At 42.2% G+C, this 21,760-nt stretch overlaps 1 protein-coding gene across 1 annotated transcript in view; it reads right to left on the bottom strand.

Annotated features, from left to right (window-relative positions):
- The window catches only part of LOC126472226 (RNA-splicing ligase RtcB homolog), a 69,835-nt gene that overhangs the window by 20,547 nt on the left and 27,528 nt on the right, over positions 1–21,760 (bottom strand). Inside the window, exons 6-7 of the mRNA XM_050099921.1 lie at positions 13,011–13,186; positions 12,630–12,764 (exon numbers count right to left, since the gene is read on the bottom strand). Coding sequence (XP_049955878.1) covers positions 12,630–12,764; positions 13,011–13,186 — 311 coding nt within the window. The remainder of the gene's footprint in view (positions 1–12,629; positions 12,765–13,010; positions 13,187–21,760) is intronic.

Raw genomic sequence — 21,760 nt, 5'->3', positions numbered from 1 at the left:
GCAGTGGTAGAGGGGTTGATTGGGAGATCAAGCAATGAGGCCATCGGTCCCATGATCTACGATGGCAGAAATCTAGGGAGGAACGACACACTAGGGAGGAACGACACACACAGCGTGAACAGCACAGTCCAGTCAAGGGGAAGGGACAACGTACAAACAAAAGGAAAACAGATCAGTGCTGGAGGAAAAGGAAAGAACAGGAAGGAAGTGGATGGGTGGGTGGGTGGAAATGGGGAGAGCAGGGGTGCCCCAGAAACATGACGTGCAATGTGGCGCCTGCACATGGTTGGTGAAACATTGGAGCTCTCCTCATGGACTGAGTTTTCACAGCCACCACATATCCGGAAAATGTGCCCGAAACACAAGCACTGAAGGCACCTCATGAATGGCAGGATGTATGGCTTCACATCACACCAGAGACACACAACCTTGACCTCCTCTGTTAGATAATCTCCCTCAAACACAACAATAAAGGCAATGGTATCAGTGCGGTTGTCCTTACGACCCCTCTGCACACGCTGAACAAAATGAGCACCCTGTCTTTCCAGATTGGTCTGGAGTTACTCATTAGCTTGAAGGATGATGTCCCTATGAGAAATGACTCCCTGGATCATTTTCAAGGACTGGTGAGGTGTAATGGATACCGGGGCATTGCCAAGTTGTTGACCAGCAGGAGGAGCTGCAGACAGAGGCAGATGATGTTTTGATCAATAGGGAACTCAACCAATTCTTACATACAGACTCCACTTCGCCAAACTTTTGTTTGATATTATCCGCAAAAAATAATATGGCAGTGAACATATGCCCATCTGTCCTAGTACAAACCAGATAGTGGGGAAAGTGATTCACCTCAAACTGGCGAGCCTGGTCCTCCTCCCAGGGTGTATCCAGGAAAGGATAGGAGACACAGTCATACGAAGCAGCATTCAATGATCCATTATCACTTTAATAGATGGCCTTAGGAGAACACTCAATTGATACATTTCATATGCAAAACCTCTGCTCTGATGCTACCTACTCTGATCTGGGGTTCTCGCCATGGGTGCCACCCAGCCATAACAAAGGGCTGTCTGGTAAGGTGGCCTTTGGCAGGAGTTCCAATGCTCCAGAATAAAAGCAACCACTCTTAGGCAAATGTTGAGAGGCAACAGCTCAGGTATGACAAGTGTGATCACTTTACTGTCAGGAGGCTGAATCAGATGGGTATATAACATGCTGGTGACCTATTGAGGCAGACAGTGCTATGGCAGGGAAGGAAGACAGAAGGAAGGTGGGAGAGGAGTGTACGTCGCAGACGTTCGGGAGGTAGTTTGCCAAATGGCTCACACTACGAAGAGAAAATTTAGCAGTGGAGGTCAAACCCCAAAAGAGGGGCAAGAACATCAAAACAGAAGGATGAAAAGAAAAGGCAAGGGGAACAAATGTGCAAGGAATATTGTAAACATGATACATAGCCAGGCTGACATAAGTAAGAACACTGAGGCAGGGGGAAGGAGTGGGGAAACATAGGGAAACAGTCCAGGAAGGAAGAATAGGCTGCAACAGGTTGGTTGGTTGGTTTAAAGGCAGGAGAAAGGACCAAACTATGTTATCAGTCCCTTGTTCCTAATAAAACAATGCCACAAGTGTGAGAATAAAATGGGCGAAACATACAACACAAAATGGAAAGAAAGGAAAAGCCACAAGAATGAAGGGAAGACAATGAACACTAAAAGGAACAAAAAAGTATGAGAAAACAGAAGGATGCTAGAAACAGAAGAGAGTAAAACATGAAAGCAGATCACAGTGGCTGGCCAACCAAGAGAATAAAAAGGCAAAGGCAGCCACTCTGCAACACATTAAAACCTCCACCCTAAAAGCACTAGGGTGGAGGACACAGGGGGACTAAGGACATGTGCTAAAACCTCCATAGAAGTGTAAGACCCACTCTCATGGATAAAACATAAAACTAAAGCTGCTGTGGAGGCATTGTTGCCCAACACAGAAGGCAGGGTGCTGGGAAAGTTAAAAGTCTGCCGCAGAGCGGCTAGAAGTGAACAGTCCAACAAGAGGTGGACGACTGTCATTTGGGAGCCACAGTGACACTGAGGTGGGTCCTTGCAACAGAGTAGGTAACCATGCGTTAGCCACGTGTGGCCAGTGCAGAGCCGGCAGAGGACAACTGATTCCCTGTGGCAAAAGGCCTGCATGGAAGACTTCCACTCATTCATAGTCTCAATGACATACAGTTTGTTGTCCGTGCTGTTATGCCATTTCATCTCCCAAAGCCTGCGGTGTAAGACAGAACCCAGGTCAGCTTCGGAGGTGCCTATCTCCAGAAGCGGTTTCCGCATCGCCTGTTTGGCCAGCCTGTCAGCAAGTTCGTTGCCAGGGATTCCGATGTGTACTAGGGTCCACACACACCCCACAGAACGGTGGGAATATACCAGGGCATAGATGGACTCCTGAATTGACACCACCAGAAGGTGGCAAGGGTATCACTGGTCGATAGCTTGTAGGCTGCTCATTGAGTCAGTACACAGGAGAGAAAACTTGCGAGAGCATGAGCAGATGTACTCAAGAGCACAAGATATGGCCGCCAGCTTTGCAGTGAAAACACTGCAGCAAACTGGCAAGGAGTGCTGCTCAATATTTCCTCCAAGAACATATGCAAAGGCTACGTAACGATCAGCCATTGAGCTGTCGGTGTAAACCACTTCGACTGATGACCTCAGATGTTAAGTCCCATAGTGCTCAGAGCCATTTGTAAACCCCTTCACAGCCCCGGAACAAGTCAAGAATCAAGAGGAAGTGACAGCGGAGAGTGGCGGGGTTAACGGAGTCCTTAGGGCCATGCAAAAGGTCCACACGAAGCTGCGGCCGAGGCGTACACCATGGAGGCGTATGTGAATGGACCACAAGTAGAGGTGGTAAAGGGAAGGACTCCAGTTCGGAGAGAAGGGACCGCACGCGAATCTTAATCGTTAGCCCCAATCTGGGATGCAGACGCGGGAGATGGACTGCAGTGGGCAGGAAAAGGAGACAGTAATTCGGATGCTTAGGGGAACTATGAGTGTGTGCTGCGTAACTGGCGAGCAGTTGCACACATCTGATCTGCAGTGAGGGACACCAGCCTCCACCAGTACGCTGGTCACCAGATTCATCCTAAAAGCTCCTGTCGCTAATCGAACCCCCACAGTGGTGCATAGGGTCGAGTAAATGCAATGCTGAAGGCACTGCCCAACCACAAACCACACTCCCACAGTCAATTCGGATTGGACAAGGGCTCTGTGGAGCTGCAGCAGCCTACAGCGATCTGCACCCCAACTGGTGTTGCTCAGGCAATGGAGGGCACTGAGGTGCTGCCAGCACTTCTGCTTAAGCTGACAAAGATAAGGGAGCCAAGTCAATCGTGCTTCGAAAACCAGTCCTCGGAATTGATATGTCTCCACTACAGTGAGTGGATCGTTGTTAAGGTAAAGTGCGGGTTCCGGACGAACGGTACGATGCCGACAGAAGTGCACGACATGATTTTGCGGCTGAGAACTAGAAAGCCATGGGCTACAGCCCATGACTGCGCTTTGTGGATGGCTCCCTGGAGGCACCGCTCAGTAACAAAGGTACTGTGAAAGTTGTCTGCATACAGAGAAGGTGAGATGGAGGGCGTGACAGCTGCTGCTAGACTGTTAATGGCCACTAAAAATAGAGAGACACTCAATACAGAGCCCTGCAGGACTCCAATCTCCTGCATATGAATGGAACTATGGGAGTCACCAACTTTGACATGGAAGTACAGAGCGACAGGAAGTTTTGGATAAAAATCTGGAGTGGTCCCCAGAGACCCCACTCATACAATGTGGCAAGGATATGATGTTGCCAAGTCGTGTCATATGCTTTAAGTAAGTCACAAAAGATAGCAATCAGGTGTTGCCATCTGGAAAAGGCTGTTTGGATGGCAGACTCCATGGACACAAGATTATCAGTGGTAGAGCGACACTGGTGGAAGCCGCCCTGACGTGGAGCCAGCAAGCCACGTGACTCCAGGACGCAATCCAACCGCCAACATACCATAGGTTCCAGTAGCTTACAAAGAACGCTGGTCAGGCTGATGGGCCGATAGCTATCCACATTAAGTGGGTTTTTACTGGGTCTGAGCACCGGAATGATGGTGCTCTCCTGCCATTGTGATGGAAAGACGCCATCGCATCAGAGCCGGTTGAAGATGATGAAAATATGTCGTTTGTAGTCAGATGAAGAGATGTTGAATCATCTGGCTGTGGATGCAATCAGGCCCAGGAACTGTGTCTGGGCAATATGCAAGGGCACTGAGGAGCTCCCACTCTGTAAATGGGCCGTTATAGGATTCATTGCAGTGTGTAGTGAATGAGAGGACGTTCCCTTCCAGCCGCTGTCTGAGTGTGCGAAAGGCTGGGGGGTAATTCTCTGACGCAAAGGCTCGAGCCAAGTGCTCGGCAATCGCATTTGCGTTGGTACGTAACTTGCCATTTATGGTAACACTGGGGACAGCTGTTGGGACCTGATACCCGAAAAGACGTTGGATCTTTGCGCAGACTTGGAAAGGTGATGTGTGGCACCCAATGGTGGAGACTTATCTCTCCCAACACTCCTTCCGTTGTATGAAAAGGTAGCAAAAACGGGCACGGAACTGTTTAAAGGCTATGAGGTGCTCCAGGGAAGGGTACTGCTTATGCAGCTGTAGAGCTTGCCGACGCTCCTTAATTGCTTCAGCGACTTCCGGCGACCACCAAGGGACTGCCTTGCGTCTCTGGCACCCTAACGAGCGAGGGATCGCACTTTCTGCTGCAGAAACAATTGTACTAGTCACCTGGTCAACCATCACATCAATGTTACTGTGTGGGGGAGATTCAGCAGCGACAGCAGAGGTGAAAGTTCCCCAGTCTGCCTTGTTTAAAGCCCATCTGGGTAGGCGTTCATGTGCCTGACGCCAGGGCAGTGAAAGGAAGATGGGAAAGTGGTCACTACCACACAGGTCGTCATGTGCTCTCCAGTGGATAGATGGGAGAAGTCCTGAGCTGCAAATTGATAAATCAATGGCTGAGTAACTACCATGAGCCACACTGAAATGTATGGCAGCCCCAGGATTTAAGAGGCTGAGGTTGAATTGCAACAGTAAAGTTTCGACATCTCTGCCTCGGCCAGTAAGCATGGTACCACCCCACAAGGGATTATGGGCATTAAAATCTCCCAGAAGCAGGAAAGATTTAGGGAATTGATCAGTCAGTGCAGTTAATACATTCAGGGGTACTGCACCATCTGGACAGTTATTTCTTGCGTCATCCTTATTCTGACAGCCACAGCTTGAGGGGTTTGAAGGGGCACATGTTCACTACAAACCGAGCTTAGGACATCAACACAAACTCCACCTGACACTTTATTATAATCGCTTCGGTACCTGTAATATCCCTTATAGCCACGGAGGGCAGGTGTTCGCATTGCTGGTAACCAGGTTTCCTGGAGAGCAATGCAGAAAGCATGTAAAATGCTTAACAGTTGCCACAGCTCAGCCAGGCGGTGGAAAAAACCACCGCAATTCCACTGGAGGATGACATCATGAGACAGGATAGCATGGAACCTTCAATGAGGCAGTTTACGCCTCAGTCACCTGCTGCCACCAATTTATTGCCTGAGCAGTCTATATCCATTGTTTCTTAGAGTCTGGCAAGATCTTGGTCCTCAGCAGACGCCAAAATCTTCACCCAATTTTCAGCTGCAGAGCCTGTAGGTAGTGGTGGTGTGGGTGCCACCGCAATTTCCTTGGTCTTAGGGGTTTTCTTTTTGGATTTCTCTCGCTGCTCCTTGGGTTTCCCTGGCTGGAAGGACTTCACTGGTGGGCTCTTCAGCCACTGGCAGGTATCGTCTTTCCCCCTAGAAGAAACCTGGGAAGGGAGTGACCCAAGGAACCCCTTCCTAGCAAGAGAAGCCGAAGAAGACTTACGCTTCTCCGGCTTAGAAGTGGGGACGGACCTCCCCGATGGGGGGAGGGGAGGGGGGGGGGGGGGGTTGCTCCCGAAGTAGGTGGTGCAGGAGCAACAGGGAGGGAAATGCCCCCTACCATCAATGGGGCAGGTGTAGTCTACCGGTTCTGAGAGGTGACCTGGGTTGGCGGAGCTGATGGTGCCAGAACTATTGTAGCGGCGGTGTAAGAGAGTGTCATACGCACAGGATGCAAGCGTTCAAATTTCCTCTTAGTCTCAGTGTAGGTCAGTCGGTCCAGTGTCTTTTACTCCATGATTTTCCTTCATTTCTGGAGAATCCTGCAGTCAGGCGAGCAAGGCGAATGATGCTCTCCGCAGTTGACACAGATGGGAGGCGGGGCACATGGAGTACTGGGATGTGACGGGCATCCGCAACCTCAGCATGTGACGCTGGAAGTACAGCGGGAAGACATATGGCCGAACTTCCATCATTTAAAGCACCGCATCAGGGGAGGGATATAGGGCTTTACATCACACTGGTAGACCATCACCTTGATCTTCTCGGGCAATGTGTCACCCTCAAAGGCCAAGACGAAGGTACCGGTGACAACCTGCTTATCTTTCGGACCCTGGTGGACATGCCGGACAAACGTAAACCTCGCCACTCTAAATTGGCGTGCAGCTCGTCGTCGGACTGCAAAAGAAGGTTGTGGTATCGATAGCTACGATGCCACAGCATAGGTGCAAGTTCTTAGGTTGGCATTACGACACCGACACCGACGACAGCGCCCCCTAGCCAGTGCTGTGCAGCTGTACGAGCGCAGCTCCATATTCAGCCCAGTTGATTCCAAGGAGACAACCAAGCAACACTGTTCCTATTTCATAGTATACAGATTTTATCTTTGTAACTTCTAGTCGCTGTTAGATTTGACGGATGAACGGCTTTGCAACGATGTGCTCATCTGTACACAAAGTTAAGTAAAAGAGTCATAACCTAATTGCAGTACCAAGTGTTCTACCTCACCTGCTCCTCCTAGCTTCCTACATTCGGCCTACCCTCCAGTTTTCAAGAGCAGACCCACGTGCCGCCTTCCAGGTGGGATACAAAAAAGGTCTCTGTGAAATATGATACCCTGGACCATATTTAATCTCTTATGGGGCGTGATGGTTACAGAAACATCCCCCAGCTTGTCACAATTGAGTAACTCCCGGGACTGGCAGACGACACTGTTCTGATCAAGACTGACTCAGATCTCATTTTGGACAAGCCCTCCAACTCCCTGAACTTGTCCTCTTAGGATTCATCATCATGAAAGATTCCCCATCAGCTCTCTAACATACAAGGTATCGTGACGAATAAGATCTGCTGCCAACCTTAGCCTGACATTCCTTCCATGGTGTGACCAGGGAGCAGAACCATTTAGAGTCATACTTCTGTGGTTTGAATTGAGCTCGTTTTCGCTTTGAGACTGCTGGTGTTTCACAACCAGCAAGATATGATGGACTACACTTCAATGCGTGCCATCCGCCCCGATGCCACCCACTCCCAGGGGCCCTCTCCACAGGCGCCACCCAGCCGCAGTAACGGCCACCTGGCAGGATGGCCATTGCCGGGAGTCCTGATGTACCAGGGGGATGGGCATCTACCCCTTAGCATACGTGGGGAGTCAACGGCGCAGGCATCGGCAGAGCGATCCCTGTGTGGTCAGGGGGTTACAACCAACAGGGTACATGGCAGCCCCACCACAACGGACTGGCTACCATGCTGGATATCAGGTGCAAAGACGTCCATGGTCATTGTCGATGCAGAAATACACACTTCATAGTGCATAATGGAAAATGCACCCAGGAAGGTGTCCCCGCTCAAAAGATGGAGAATGGGCAGAACTGCAATGCGACGACGAGAAAGTGGGCTAAAGATCTCAATAGCTCGGGCCTATTCTAGCCCCCAGACCTGCATGGGGTGTAAGGGAGGGGGGGGTTCAATCTTATTCATTCTGTACACTGAGCAAAAAGTAAAAAACCTAAGAAACTTTGGGTAGGAATTAACATACAGGGAGAAGAAATAAAAATTTTGAGGTTTTCCAATTACATTTTAATTCTCTCAGAGATGGCACAGGATTTGGCAGAGCAGTTGAACGGAATGGACAGTGTCTTGTAAAGGAGGATATAAGATGATTGTCACCAAAAGCAAAATGATAATGGAATTTAGATTAATTAAATCAGGTGGCACTGAAGGAATTAGATTAGGAAACGAGACTAAGCAGCAGACGAGTTTTGCTACATTAACACCAAACTTACTGATACATGAGCACCAAAATAACTGATGATGGCCATAGTAGAAAGGATATGAAATGTAGACTGGCAATTGCAAGGAAAGTGTTCCTGTAGAAGAGAAATTTGTTAACACTGAATATTGATTTAAGTGTTACGAAGTCCTTTCTGGAAGTACTTGTATGTAGTGTAGCCACAATCAAAGTGGAATATGGACAGTTATCAGTTTAGATGAGCCCTAGAAGCTTTTGAAATGTGAAGCTGCAGAAGAATGATGAAGATTAGATGGGCAGATCATGTAACTAATGAGGTGGTACTTAACAGAAGTGAGGGGAAAAGAAATTTGTGGTGCAACCTGACCAGAAGAAGGGGTAGGTCGAAGAGTTGCCCTCTGGGGCCGACTAACTTTTTGCGTGGTGCTATTTTGCTCAAAGTAGAATTCATGCCCTACCGTATTGTGTAACTAACTAGGGGTAATACCACAAAGCAAAAAGAAGGGGGTAAGAACAAATTATGTTGACTGTACAGAAGTCAACTGTTTGTTGCTAAGATTCTGTGAAAGTGGGGCACCTGTAATGGAAACTTTGTGTAAAGTTGTAAAGTGACCCATTTCTTAAGTTGTGTCCCAATATTTCAGTCCTTTGAGTCCTTACCAAGCAGACATGGCAGTATACGCAGATTGGTTCAAGAGGTGCACTGCTAAGATCTAACATGTCAGTACAGATCATATGGAAGTATACCAGAGATGTTAAGGGAACAAACTGAAATCTTTGGAAGAAAATGTTCTTGTCAGACACTGTGTGATAAATTAGAAAAGTAGAATTTCAGAAAAACTTCTGCTTTCTCAATTTTACATTCCACGTAAGGACCATGAAAGTGAAATTCTAATGATCTGAGCACTTTTTATATCCCATTTTTCTTTATAGAGCCACCTGAACAATGATTACTTTAACCTGTCAAAGTTTGAGTATTAGTGCCATTTTTTTCTGTTAGTACTTATAATAGCAAAAGGTTTCTAGTTGCTAATAGTATTAACTGACAGGTAATAAATACACTATACTGGCAGCAAAGGATCCAGTTCACTTTCCTGGGATACACCTTACACTACATCCACATGTTTCTAGTACACAACATCCAAGATAACAAGTGACCTCTGTACCAAGAAATCCTTAAACCCGTCACAAATTTTGTTTGACACCCTTGGATTGGAACTGACACGAACACTTGAACATCAAGAAATACTGCATCCGCAAAGGACATGATCCATGGCTTTCAGGATGTGATGGGAGAAGAGTGAAAGTCAGGTTCTCCTTAGGATACAGAGACATTTCTAATACAACTTTATTTACTTGCAAATTCACATTCATTGTCATTAGAGCAGCAAACACTGCCATTAAATGAAACCAGTTTTTGAAATAAGCATCTCCTTCATAGAAGCACAGATTTTTTAATGTGTATGTTATTGACAGGAATGAGTCATTTCATATTTTGCATATCTCTAAAAAGTTTTCTGCAGAATTTGTCCAATCAGTGTAAGTAACATTAATACTAATCAGTTTGATTTTATTCCAAGCAGTACAAAGTCTTTGTACCTATTATGTTCCTAGTCTCCCAAATAACCATCAGTACCCAAAGTTTTCTATTTCAAGTATCTGTTGGCATTCCGGTTGCATTCCGGCACTCATAACACCACTTTCTACACAGTCCCCTTATGCAATTATCCAAACCTGTTATACAATATCCTTATGCAATTATCCAAACCTGTTATATGATAAAAGTAATGTAAACCTACTACAGTTTTTATTCTGACTGTATGATCCTTGCCAGTGGCCTTTAACCCTTGAGCAGCTGCACCATCTTCCATAAAAAGTGGGCACATGGCATATTAGGTACTCGTGTGTAGAATAGCTGTCTTTATGTTATGAAGGTGAACACGTGTGGTAGGACTCACAGTTTAATCTCTGATTAATTAAGCAATAGTAAAATAAACTTTCATTAGATTAGTTAAAGCGCTGTTTAATTAAATAATGAAATAAGCTTTCATTATATCACTTTGTTGTCATGTACAAGTGTCACCTCATGCTAACGATCCACCTGAATCATTGAACAGCGCAGTTGCAACACATCCCAGACAACCGCTTATTTCATTACTAACTACCTCTTAGAGAACTGCCTTGTTGTGGTATTGTGCAGCAAACTCCAAATCTGGGGCACTTTTTTTGCATGGATTGTAAATTTTTCTCACTTAGCTCACTGTTTATTTTATATTACTGATGCTCACTTGGACATATGACAACACAGCTTATCACTGTGTTAGCTGAAGCAATAAAGAAGGAACAGATACTTGGTTGCAGTTGTAAAACACCAATGTACTAGTACAAGACAATGTTATCTGTTCAAATGGCTCTGAGCACTATGGGACTCAACATCTGAGGCCATCAGTCCCCTAGAACTTAGAACTACTTAAACCTAACTAACCTAAGGACATCACACACATCCATGCCCAAAGCAGGATTCGAACCTGCGACCGTAGCAGTCGCGTGGTTCCAGACTGTAGCGCCTAGAACCACTCGGCCACCTCGAATGTTATCTGTGGTTGGCACACTTTATACGTTAGCGCGCCCACTTGAGGATTAACAGTTTTAAATATTTCAGTCACAAATGAATGTACACACCAATCATTTTCTATGCCAACTTGAAACTTACGTTTTGATGCCAGCATTGTTGCAATATATACATTATGACACACCATAATTCATTTTAACTGCAGTATGCATATCAACTAGTGACTATCGCTAATATATCCTAACTACTTTTGTTGCGGAGTATGCAACATGCAACAAATGGTATTACCTGATAATCCTCTCAATGTTAATCACTGAAAAAGTTTATACCAAAGTAACTACATGGAATTAACTGCCTTTCGCACAGAATTCATACCACTGTGAGGTATATAACGAAACAAACCACAACAAGAAGATAAGAGAAAAGGAGGGGAAACTTTGCTGTTATCTGCAAGTGATAGCTAAGAAAGGTTACTCTCGATTAAAAAAAAAAGGGTACAGTCATCAAATAATATAATTCAACATAACTCTACTCACCAACTTTTAGCGGGAGAACACACATAGAAAAGAAAGGTTTTACATATGCAAGCTTTCAGAGCCAATGGCTCCTGGCGGAAGGGTTGAAGGGGAAGGAAGAATGTCGATTCCAAAGAACTGGAGAGGTTTACGAAACGTGTTGGGGATCAGATAAGTCACCCAGAACCACAGGTTAGGGGAGACTTACCAGATGGGGTGAGCAGAAAAGACTCATCCTGCCCAGTAAGTCTTCTCTGACCCAGTGTTTTGTGTACTTTTCCACATTCTGCCTCTTTTCCTATACCTCTCTAGTCCTCTTCCTTCACCCCACTTCTTTCCCCTTCAACCCTTCTGCTAGAAAGAGCCACTGGCCCCTAAGGTTTGCATAAGTAAAACCTACCACCACTTTGTGAGTAGTTTTTTATCTATCTAATTACATTATACTGTCAGTAATCAAATAATGGATCACTGAAGTTCTGGAATAAATGTACCTATAGATAAGCTCCAAGGTCAATAAATCTCAGTACAAAGATGTTCAGGAAAATTTGATAAATTTAGTACATTTCCAAGAATCCTCATACTCATCAAAATAATCTACAATAGGTATTAATGGTAACATTTAAATCCTTAAATGTGATTGGCACCTTGTTTAATCATTCTGTTTATAGGTAAGAGTAGACTAAATAATAATCTACACACAATCCCATTCGATGGAGCTTTGCATTTTTAATACACTGCATGTTGCTAAATGTTCTGAACTGAAACTCGCCACAACCTCTAAAATAGCTCTAATTTTACTTGTCAGGAATCACTTTTTGGTAAGTAATCTGCTTTTTCCTCATTTAAATCAAAGAACTTTAAACAGGCATCAACCAAACCTTTGTACAGAAAGTCCAAACTCATCTTTCAGAATGCAATTCTCATACCCCAGAACTCTTCTACTGGAGAATCCTCCTTTCCACAAGAATTATTTAGTACCCTCAAACTTAAATGAAGTTTTTCTCAGTAATTCTGAAATTAGTGCCTGCACCTTACAATTCTGATAGTAAAACAAATCAGAAGTATGACCAACACAAAATACGTCTTGCACTATTTACTGGAAATACTTAAAGAATTTGTCATGGTGGTGTAACTGTTATTGAACCAACATTCTTTGAATCACACTGTAAAAACTTCAATGTACTTATGAAGCATCATGATTTACAAAAGAAATGCAACCGAAACAAAGGAAGAATGAATTCTTATGGAGTAAATTAACATACAATTAACTACAATGCACATATTTACAATTTTAATCACTTAAAATTGTACACTGTCAGTCAATAGCTATTATTCTTACCTTCCTGTGTACCAGCAGTGTCTTCTGTTTACCATCAATATAATGTTCCTCAACTTTAGCAATGTTGTGGGAAACATCATAAATTACATGCATATCTAGGTCATCAGGTGTCATCCGGAATTGTTTAGCAAAAGCCTGGAATAAAAGTGCCACACACAAATTGTTTGATAAGTTTAGCTTCTTGTTTGTTACCAGGATCACTACCACAATAATCCACTAAGACATGCACAGACAAAATATCAGTTATTTTTCAAATGATTCCATGATGGCTGTTTTGGTTCAACTTCTGATTTATATTATTTTCACTTTCCTCAGACCAATGTTTATATTCCAATTAGAATTTTTCATCAACTTAATCTCTACAATAATTTAATAAATTACCTGCCGACTGAGAAATGTCATTGAGCTCCTGTTGACCCACGCAAAATTTGCAGCTGCAGCCATAGCTTTGAGGTAATCCTGACCCTCTGGGGACATAATATGTGCACATGCTAGCTGTCTGTCATTGGTCTCAATGTTATCACGTTTCATAGCTCTTTCCATGGCAACCAATGCATCTACAAATAGATAGCAAAAACATGGATTTCACATGTTATGGTACACACTGAATAACCTTACATAATAACTGTTATTGTGATTACTCACTATAATCCCATGTCTCTAGTGCTTGAACTTTGAAGAGGAGATGGTATAATGGAAATAGAGACATTCTTGGCATTAATGTAACAGCTGCCACAACCTAAACAGAATCCATTTTTGGCAGAAATACTAGGAAAACTTGGCAACAATTATCCGCCACAAAGATGTGTGAAATATTGTGAAAAGCAATTATGATGCTATTACAGGGACATTATCACCAACTATAATGACATATAGAAAGCTATGAGAGTATTTGTATATGCCGACACCTACACTGGAATCTCGTTAGTATGTCCCTCATTACTCCATTTTTTCCACATAGTTTATCCATTTTTGTTATCTGAGAGTCACAACTGCATTAAACACATGTTAAACCAACTTGTTTATGCACTCTCCCTCCCTGCTTAGAGCATTCAAATTTGATGGTATTGGTACTGTTTGGTTGCTGCAACTTTTGCTGCTGAGAGTTGCGAGAGTGGTGGGAGGACATTCATGGGCACATGATGCAGAAATAGGCAGGAAGACACTGCTATTCAGTGCTGGCAATTTTGCGAGTCACACGGATCGTTTGCTATGGTAGAAATTATGGCGGAAGTAATGCCTATAGATTGGTAGTAGCTCCAACAACTTCAATAGCAGTCAAGCAAACTGAATAACTTAATTCAAACACTTGACTTCTTTGTTCATTTTAGCATTTGACTGACTCCGCTTGTAATTTTTTCACTTTCTTAGTCTGATTTTTTTGTGTTTTAAACAGTTTATCCATTTGTCATTGATAAAAAGACAGTGGAACACTATTCAGGGAATGCACAAAAATTCATACATTAAGCTTGTTAATACTGCACAAAACATGAATATTCCTCCATCAATATTAAATACAGAAGTGAGCGAATGAAAAATAACTGAAGCAACATGTGTGGAAACAGAAAAAGTCACATGAAAACGAGAATGTGATGGTCAGTTTCCAGAACTGGAAAAGATGCTACTTAGTGGATGAAACAAGCTCATGTTTTGAACATTTCAACTGACAGTACCATGGTTCATGCAAGAGCAATACATTTGACAAAATATGGAATGTGTGGATTTCAAGGTATTCAATGGTTAGATTGGTAGGTTGAAAAACAGACAATGCAAATGTGTTCAAGGTGGTGCAGCAATTGTGAACATTGACTTGTTCAGTCATGGAAAAATACTCTTCCATCAATCACGGAAAATTGTTTTTAATGCAGATGAAACAGGCTTATTTTTTTCACTTTCTGCCTCAACAACCCAAGGTCATAGGAGAAAAATACCATGGCAGAACATTTCATAAAGAGAGGTTAACTGTTCTATTATGTTGCAACTAAAGTGGAACAATAAGGTTGGTGCTGCTAGTAATTGGAGGGCGAAGAGAACCCGATGATTCAAAAATGTGTGGACATTTCCACGTCAATATATGAGGGGTGTACAATAAGTACTGCATCACTTTTTCTCAGCCAATTTTGTTTGACAAAAATGTGGAGTTTGTTGTGGGATAAATAATCCTGCTTCAACTCCAATAAGTTTCACGAAGTTCCAACAGGTAGCGGCATTTATGTAACCTTCAAAATGGCGTCTCTAACATAGGTGCATTACAAGCAGAAAGCTGTCATCAAGTCTTCTGGTGGAAAACTAGAGCATCACAGCTATTCATAGCCACCTGCGTAATGTCATGGTGAGTCACTGGGTGAGATGTCTCCTCATTGGAATAAGGTCTAAACCTATCCAATCTCTCACGTGCTGGCTGGCCTTACACAGCTGTGACTCCTGCAATGGTGGAACATGTGGACACACTCGAGGTGATCAACAGATCACAAACACCTCAATGCTCAATTGGACATCTGTTAGTAGTGCAGTCACTCGTCTACCGGTTAAGAAAGTAAAGGTGTGTACCCACAGGTCCCTCGCCATCTAATAGAAGACCATAAAGAGTAACATAGGACAATCTATGTGAAATTGCTCGTGTGTTACGAGGCAGATCATGACAATTTTTGTTGAATGTCATCATAGGCAATGAAACATGGGTTCATCGCTTTGAACTGGAAACAAAACAGCAATCTGTGGAGCAGCACCACACCACCTCTCCCCTGAGAAAAAGTTCAAAGCTGCACCTTCAGCAGGTGAAGTTACGGTGACAGGCTTCTGGGACTCTGAAGAGTTATTCCGTTTGATGTCCACCCTGACAGCACAACAATCAACTCCGAAGTGTACTGTGTTACCCTCATGAAATTGAAGAAATGACTTCAGCGTGTCCATTACCACAAAAATGCAAACAGACTTCTCCAGGGCAATGCAAGGCCTGTACACCTGAGCAAAGCTCACAAAAATTCAATGGACTGTTCTTCTTCATCCAACCTACAGCCCATATCTCAATTTCTGCCTTCCATCTGTTTGGCCCAATGAAAGAACACGAAAGATGGGGAGATTATTTATGCAGGAAGACATTAGCTCCATTGTCTACCACCGCAGTGACACTATGCAAGCACACAGGCACCCCCTGTAAGGTGATACAAGGCTGCCACACTAAACAGAGATTATGTCAAAAAAGGCTTCTGTAGACGAAAGAGTGGGGAATAATATGCATTGAAATCCTCAATAAAACCAACCCGCTTTCATAAAGGAAAAATGTTGCATTACTTATAGAATGCCCCTTACACCCGATGCAAGTGCATCGGTACAGTGAATGCAAAATTCTACGTTCACTAGATGCGCTGTTGGCTGGGGAAGCGTGGGGAGAGTGACAGTGATGGGGGTTTGCTCAGAACACTGTAGGGGAAATGCCAAGTGGTGGAGGGGAAGTGCCATTCTGAACTGAAGCCTATGCTCACATTTTTGGTAGACATTAGGTGGGGCCCCTCCACACCCACATTTGCATGGTGACCATTCAAAAATATCTGTCACATCATCTTTGGTTCGTACCTAGAAGGAATTCTGCCAAAAATTCTGTGATTTATTTTCCACTGGTTTGTTAACCAAATGTAACTATCACAGAAGAGTGACAAGTGCGGAATTTTAAGTAAAGCCTACATATTTATCTTGTTGCCACGTCAAAATTTGCTTCTTTTGCCAAAACTCAGAGTTTACACAGTCTCACTTCACTAACATGTCGTGCAGACACAACTGCGAGAGAAATCTGAAACAGTGGTTTATTGAGGAACTGAGGAAAAGTAAGGTCAGCATCTTAAGAGAAAGCACATCCTTGGTACAAAATAAATGTCATGACTTCACTTATGTTGTTCCAAAACCGATAGCATTTCATTTCATCAGCTATCGATGGTCCTTAAAAATTACATTCCTTCATCAGAAAAGTCAGTAGTTAGTGGAATACCATGGAAGATAATGAAGTTTTGCATAATGAACATATGACGAAATACTCTCCTCTTTGTGTACTATCATTAGGCAAAATCTCATTTTGATATCTCAAACCATACACAAAATGAGGATTGTTGTGGGTATTTCACTTTGGCTTTATCACTGGTGCAATGCTATTGCAAATAAGACCTACGTCAGACCAATTTTCTCAAGACTGGTGACAAATCGCCAACCAAGTCTAAAGAAATATTTAATATGTTCACTAAATTTCATACACGGCAACATATTATGTAATATGCACCAGATGCAAAATCATAGCAACCCGTATTTTTCCATTGCAAACTTTTTCAAATTTCGCGCAGCATATTAGTTCCACGTAAATATCACAATAACTACGACCATTAACAAAATTATGGGTACATCATAATGAACCTGATGAAGAAAACTACACATCAAGTGAGAATGAAATTTTTTACCAAATAGTTTCTGTTAAATCGTTTGAGAAACATTGCTGGGCTTACACATTGTCATTGCAAACTGGCCGCAAAGTGACAAACACTTGTTGGCCTCCTCTTCCGAACAAACTAATGAACAAGCCCAGCTCTTTGGACGAAAACTGGTCACTGCTCATTGGCCACTGTGCCCTGTGCAACCTATAACTCCAACTATTTTTGAAGGATTCTCACATGCCTGTGATGCAAGAGTGGGAATTAGAAATACGAAAATCATGTCATTTATTGACCAGTGTGTAGCTTGACTTGCGACAGAGCAATAAAAACTCTTAGGTAAAGCTAAATAACGACAACTTACGAACTTCACTGTATATGTGAACATATTTTTGTCTTTTCATTCACGATGTAATGTGATAGTGATAAGAGTACTCTAAGTGTTTCACCCATATTGTGGTAGGTGGAAGTAGTTGACAGCTCTCAGTATAATGTGCGATTTGAAACACCTTGTTCTCTTCGAAAAGCTATATTATCTCTGACTTTTGAACTTTACCATATTAGTGAATATACTTGCTTACGTCCTCACCCTATTCCATCTCTATTGGCATCTGTATTAGCATTACATTATGCAGACACATTTAACTGCAAGTAACACCATGGGGCCAATGCTAGTTCAGTAATATTGTCTTAACATAATACTACTCAAATGAAGCTGGAAAGGGATGGAAGTTACTTTTTTATTAGGCATTAGCAAAGTTATTAAAACATGCTAAATATTGAAGGATTATACTCATGAAGAATAAGCAAAATGTTTATCCAAAATCACTGTAGCGCACCCTTCAATTACTCATTTGTTAGTTACAAGTATTTTTATCTCTGACTATCTGGATTTATTTTTTTATGTCTCTGCAGATTGGTGGTGAAGTGTGATAAATGAAAATGTACTGAAAGATTAAAACTGATCTATCTGATATTACACTGTTACTGAAGCCTGAATGGCAAAACCACGCATACCTTGCATTATGTTGGACGAATGAAACAATAAACCCATTTTCACATGTATGGCCAAGTTCGTAAGTCACAGAACAAACAGCTTTCTCTAAGAATATTTATTGCTCCATAGTTCACAGATTTTTGCTCACTACACTCAGCCACTGCCACATACTGCAACCGAACTCCCTTACTAATAGGATGAGGCCATGGCAGTGGGCAGTCATGAAGCAAGGCCTGTCCATTACCAACACACACAAGGGTTTTATATATAGATACAGAATGGACTGTAACAGTCTAGCACGACTCTGCTTAATGTTTAGAATTAAAAGTTAAATAATAGTCAGAGAGTGAATTTTATTAAAAATCAGCCCATAGAAAATGGAAAACTAAGAACAGCTGTAGAAGCATCAACTAGATACAGGAATTTTTGTCCTGACAGTGATTTTAAGGGGTTCAAAAAATCCATCAATTCTAGTGTTAACATTTGCCTCCTTTGCTGAGCGGTCAGCAAAGCGTGCATACAAGCCCCTACAAAAGAATGCCAAGTCTAAGGTGCACTGCAAATGGTCCCATTTTCTGGTAGTACTCAAATCTGACATCTTGTTTAGTACTTTCTGTGGAAGCTAATATCCAAAGTACCGATAACTAAGAAATGAGCTTGAGTCAGAAAACTGCAAATAAGCAGTCTTCTTTGTTTTTAGGCAGCTCTACAACATTCATCCCTACAAAGATATTTTTATCAACAATGAAACTGAATAATGGATCCAATAAAAAAATAGTTCTCAATTTTTGCGGCCCTAATAATCTGAAGTAATCACATTTGGAAAGTTAATTTTTTTGGTTTCTGTCTCATCAAATTTCTTCTCAAACAATCCCATCAGTGACACCTGACCAGCAGCAGTTTTCCTCATGGCATTCTACAGCAAATTAATGAAACCTGTAAAAAATTCAAGTACACATAAGCTCAGAATCTTGAAAGAGACCTCTTCTAGCTATGGCGACCAACAGTTTTAGAAATTTAAAGAAACACTCACCAGGCTTGTGAACTTGTGGTCAAGTAAACTACCCCTGGTTCCTGTTGCCCAGGTATTGAACATTGCCCCTATGGCAACGGGGATGCACCATGGACCATAGCAATAGACTTATGCAACTTTTGATCTGCACACTAATGTTCCACATAACTGCAAATTATACTGACACCAAGTACATTTTACCTTAAACTAGAATTAAACTGGTGCATCAATAGCATTACACAGCAAAAAGACATACTAATAGTTCTCTATAATTTGAATCCATCAGAAAAAAATTCAGGAAGACCTCTGAAGTTCTTAAAAAATTACAAAATGTGACTAAGTACACACAAAACCTGAAGACTGTTAATACAAATTGTGCAGCAGATGTTAATTTTACTACCATAATCTCCATCATAATACACAGTTAAACTGTGAAAGCCTTTTCATAGTGCCTTTCCCAGAAACTACTAAACAACTGCAGAAGATAAGAAAAGATGTCAAATTTAAGTACCGCCGGAAAATGGGCCCATTTTCGACACACCTCTACCCTGTCATTCTTTTTTTTTAAGCCTTATATTCTTTCATTGCAAAACAAAATATAGGTTTTTAGGTGGATTAGAGCATTGTCTTTCTAACAAAAACATTTTAAAAACACTTTAAAGATGTTTTTGTAAAAGTGGGCCAAAAAAGCGATTTTTAGCATTTTAGAAAAATTGTTAACTTAGGCCTCAATTTGTAAGTCACTGGAAAGCAGCAGGAGACTAAAATTTTATATTTTAAGATCTTTTATTAGTAAGCTGATGTGTGATAAGTTTCATGTTAATCCTGTAATTATTTTCAGAGATATAAAAAGCTTAATTTTACATTTTTTTCAAGCATCTATTTTTCCATTCAACTTTGCTTCAAATTATGCAGAGGAAAAGCTTTTTTTTACTGTTTTGCTTAAGCAAGCATAAAAAGTTTTAACAAGATAACCTAGTTTTGTTCTTTTTCAAGATTATACTGCCGGAGATATCAGCTCTAGAATTTGCCGAAAACTCACAGGAGCCCTGACAATAGTTGTGCTATGGGGTTAAACAAATGACTACATCTCTCTAAGTATTAAACTGACGAAAGTAAAATGTCACCACTGTTAATTCAGGACATGTGTGGATGTTCACACAAAACTGCAATAAAATCCACGAGTTATACAGTAATCTGTAGGCCACTTGGCATGGAACGATCTGACAGTAACCATGCATAGTTGCAGGCTCCACCATATACAGCAGGTAAGAACAGCACTTAAAGATGTGGAACTTTCATGTCATTCTTTATAATGTACGCTCAATATACATAAAGAGGTCTGAGAAGGAAGCATCTCTTACAACAAAGTTACAAACATTTCTTGTTATCAAGTATTTCTAGAGTGTAAATGATCTTTTAACATATCTACAATCTATGCTGTGTGTCCTTGCACAGAAATATTTCTACTGTTGGCTTCCGTTTTTCTCTGTTTCACACGCAGAACAATATACTGCCTTAGAGAAAGGAATACGTTGCAAGACGGGTAGTGATGGTTCAGGTACAGGCAAGTGTTGTGTGTATATTTTTCAGAAGTGTAACAAAGTTTCATGTTCTAGGTACATCACTGACTATTTCTTGTGCATGATATAAGCTCCTTATAGACTAGGTACACGTAGTTTTCTTTCAAAATCATACCGGCTTCGATGTCTAAGGAAGTGTTAATCCATTGGACTTGCATTTGGGACGACAAGTACTCATTCAGACATACTGACTTTGGTTTTTCCATACTGTGAAGTTTAATACTCTGATGGTTCCACTGATAAGGCCATGGAAAACTTCTGCCCTACCCCAACCTAATCTTAGTTTGTATATGCTTTATAAACGTAAATATTATTTCTGTAATGTAGTATGACAAGTTATACTTTTGGACAGAATGTTCTAAGGACAAGTAAATAAAATAAATCTACATGCAAAATTATGTACCAATATTGGTAACATCAGTGATAGGATCCTAGAACATATTTTAAGCTTCACCATTATGTTGTTCCTACAGGGAAAGTAGCTTCTATCGAAGTATCAGAGCAGATTCATGGAAAAATGCCACTTTCGTGAAAAACAACTCACTGTTTTCACACTCAATATCATGTAAACAGTAGACTGTTATCGGGCAGATTTCTGAAAGGTACTGAACAATGAGCCACGTTGTCCACTAATAACATTACAAGATATGTGGTGACCATTTTCATTTTCACCAATGAAGGGTGGTATTCGGATGCAATACTTACATCAAAAAGTTTGCATCACCCCGGTTCCCAAAACTCTGGACGATAGACGTTGACTGTGGATATTGTATCACAGACACAGTCCCTTTGACTGTTCAAAGATGTCACTAAATCCGCCCAAAGAAGTAAACAACTGTGCATGAGCAGCATCTATTAGAGGGGGTCCGACAGCTGATCAGTTCCAGTCATCCCACCAGGAAGGAAGTACCCAGCTCGTGTGGTCTGTAGTTCAACCATGCCCAAATAGTCAATACCGCATTTCAATCACAGGAAACTTCACTCCCGACATCGATGGCGAGGTCCATCTTTGCAACCACATCATGCAGCATTGTACAGATGGGCCAAACAACATGCCAAATGGACTGCTCAGGACTGGCATCACGTTGTCTTCATGAATGTGTCACATATGCCTTCACCCAGAC

Source organism: Schistocerca serialis, chromosome 1 (genome assembly GCF_023864345.2).
Source record: "Schistocerca serialis cubense isolate TAMUIC-IGC-003099 chromosome 1, iqSchSeri2.2, whole genome shotgun sequence".
Classification (NCBI taxonomy): domain Eukaryota; kingdom Metazoa; phylum Arthropoda; class Insecta; order Orthoptera; family Acrididae; genus Schistocerca; species Schistocerca serialis.
This window is presented reverse-complemented; position numbering and strand designations above follow the sequence as displayed.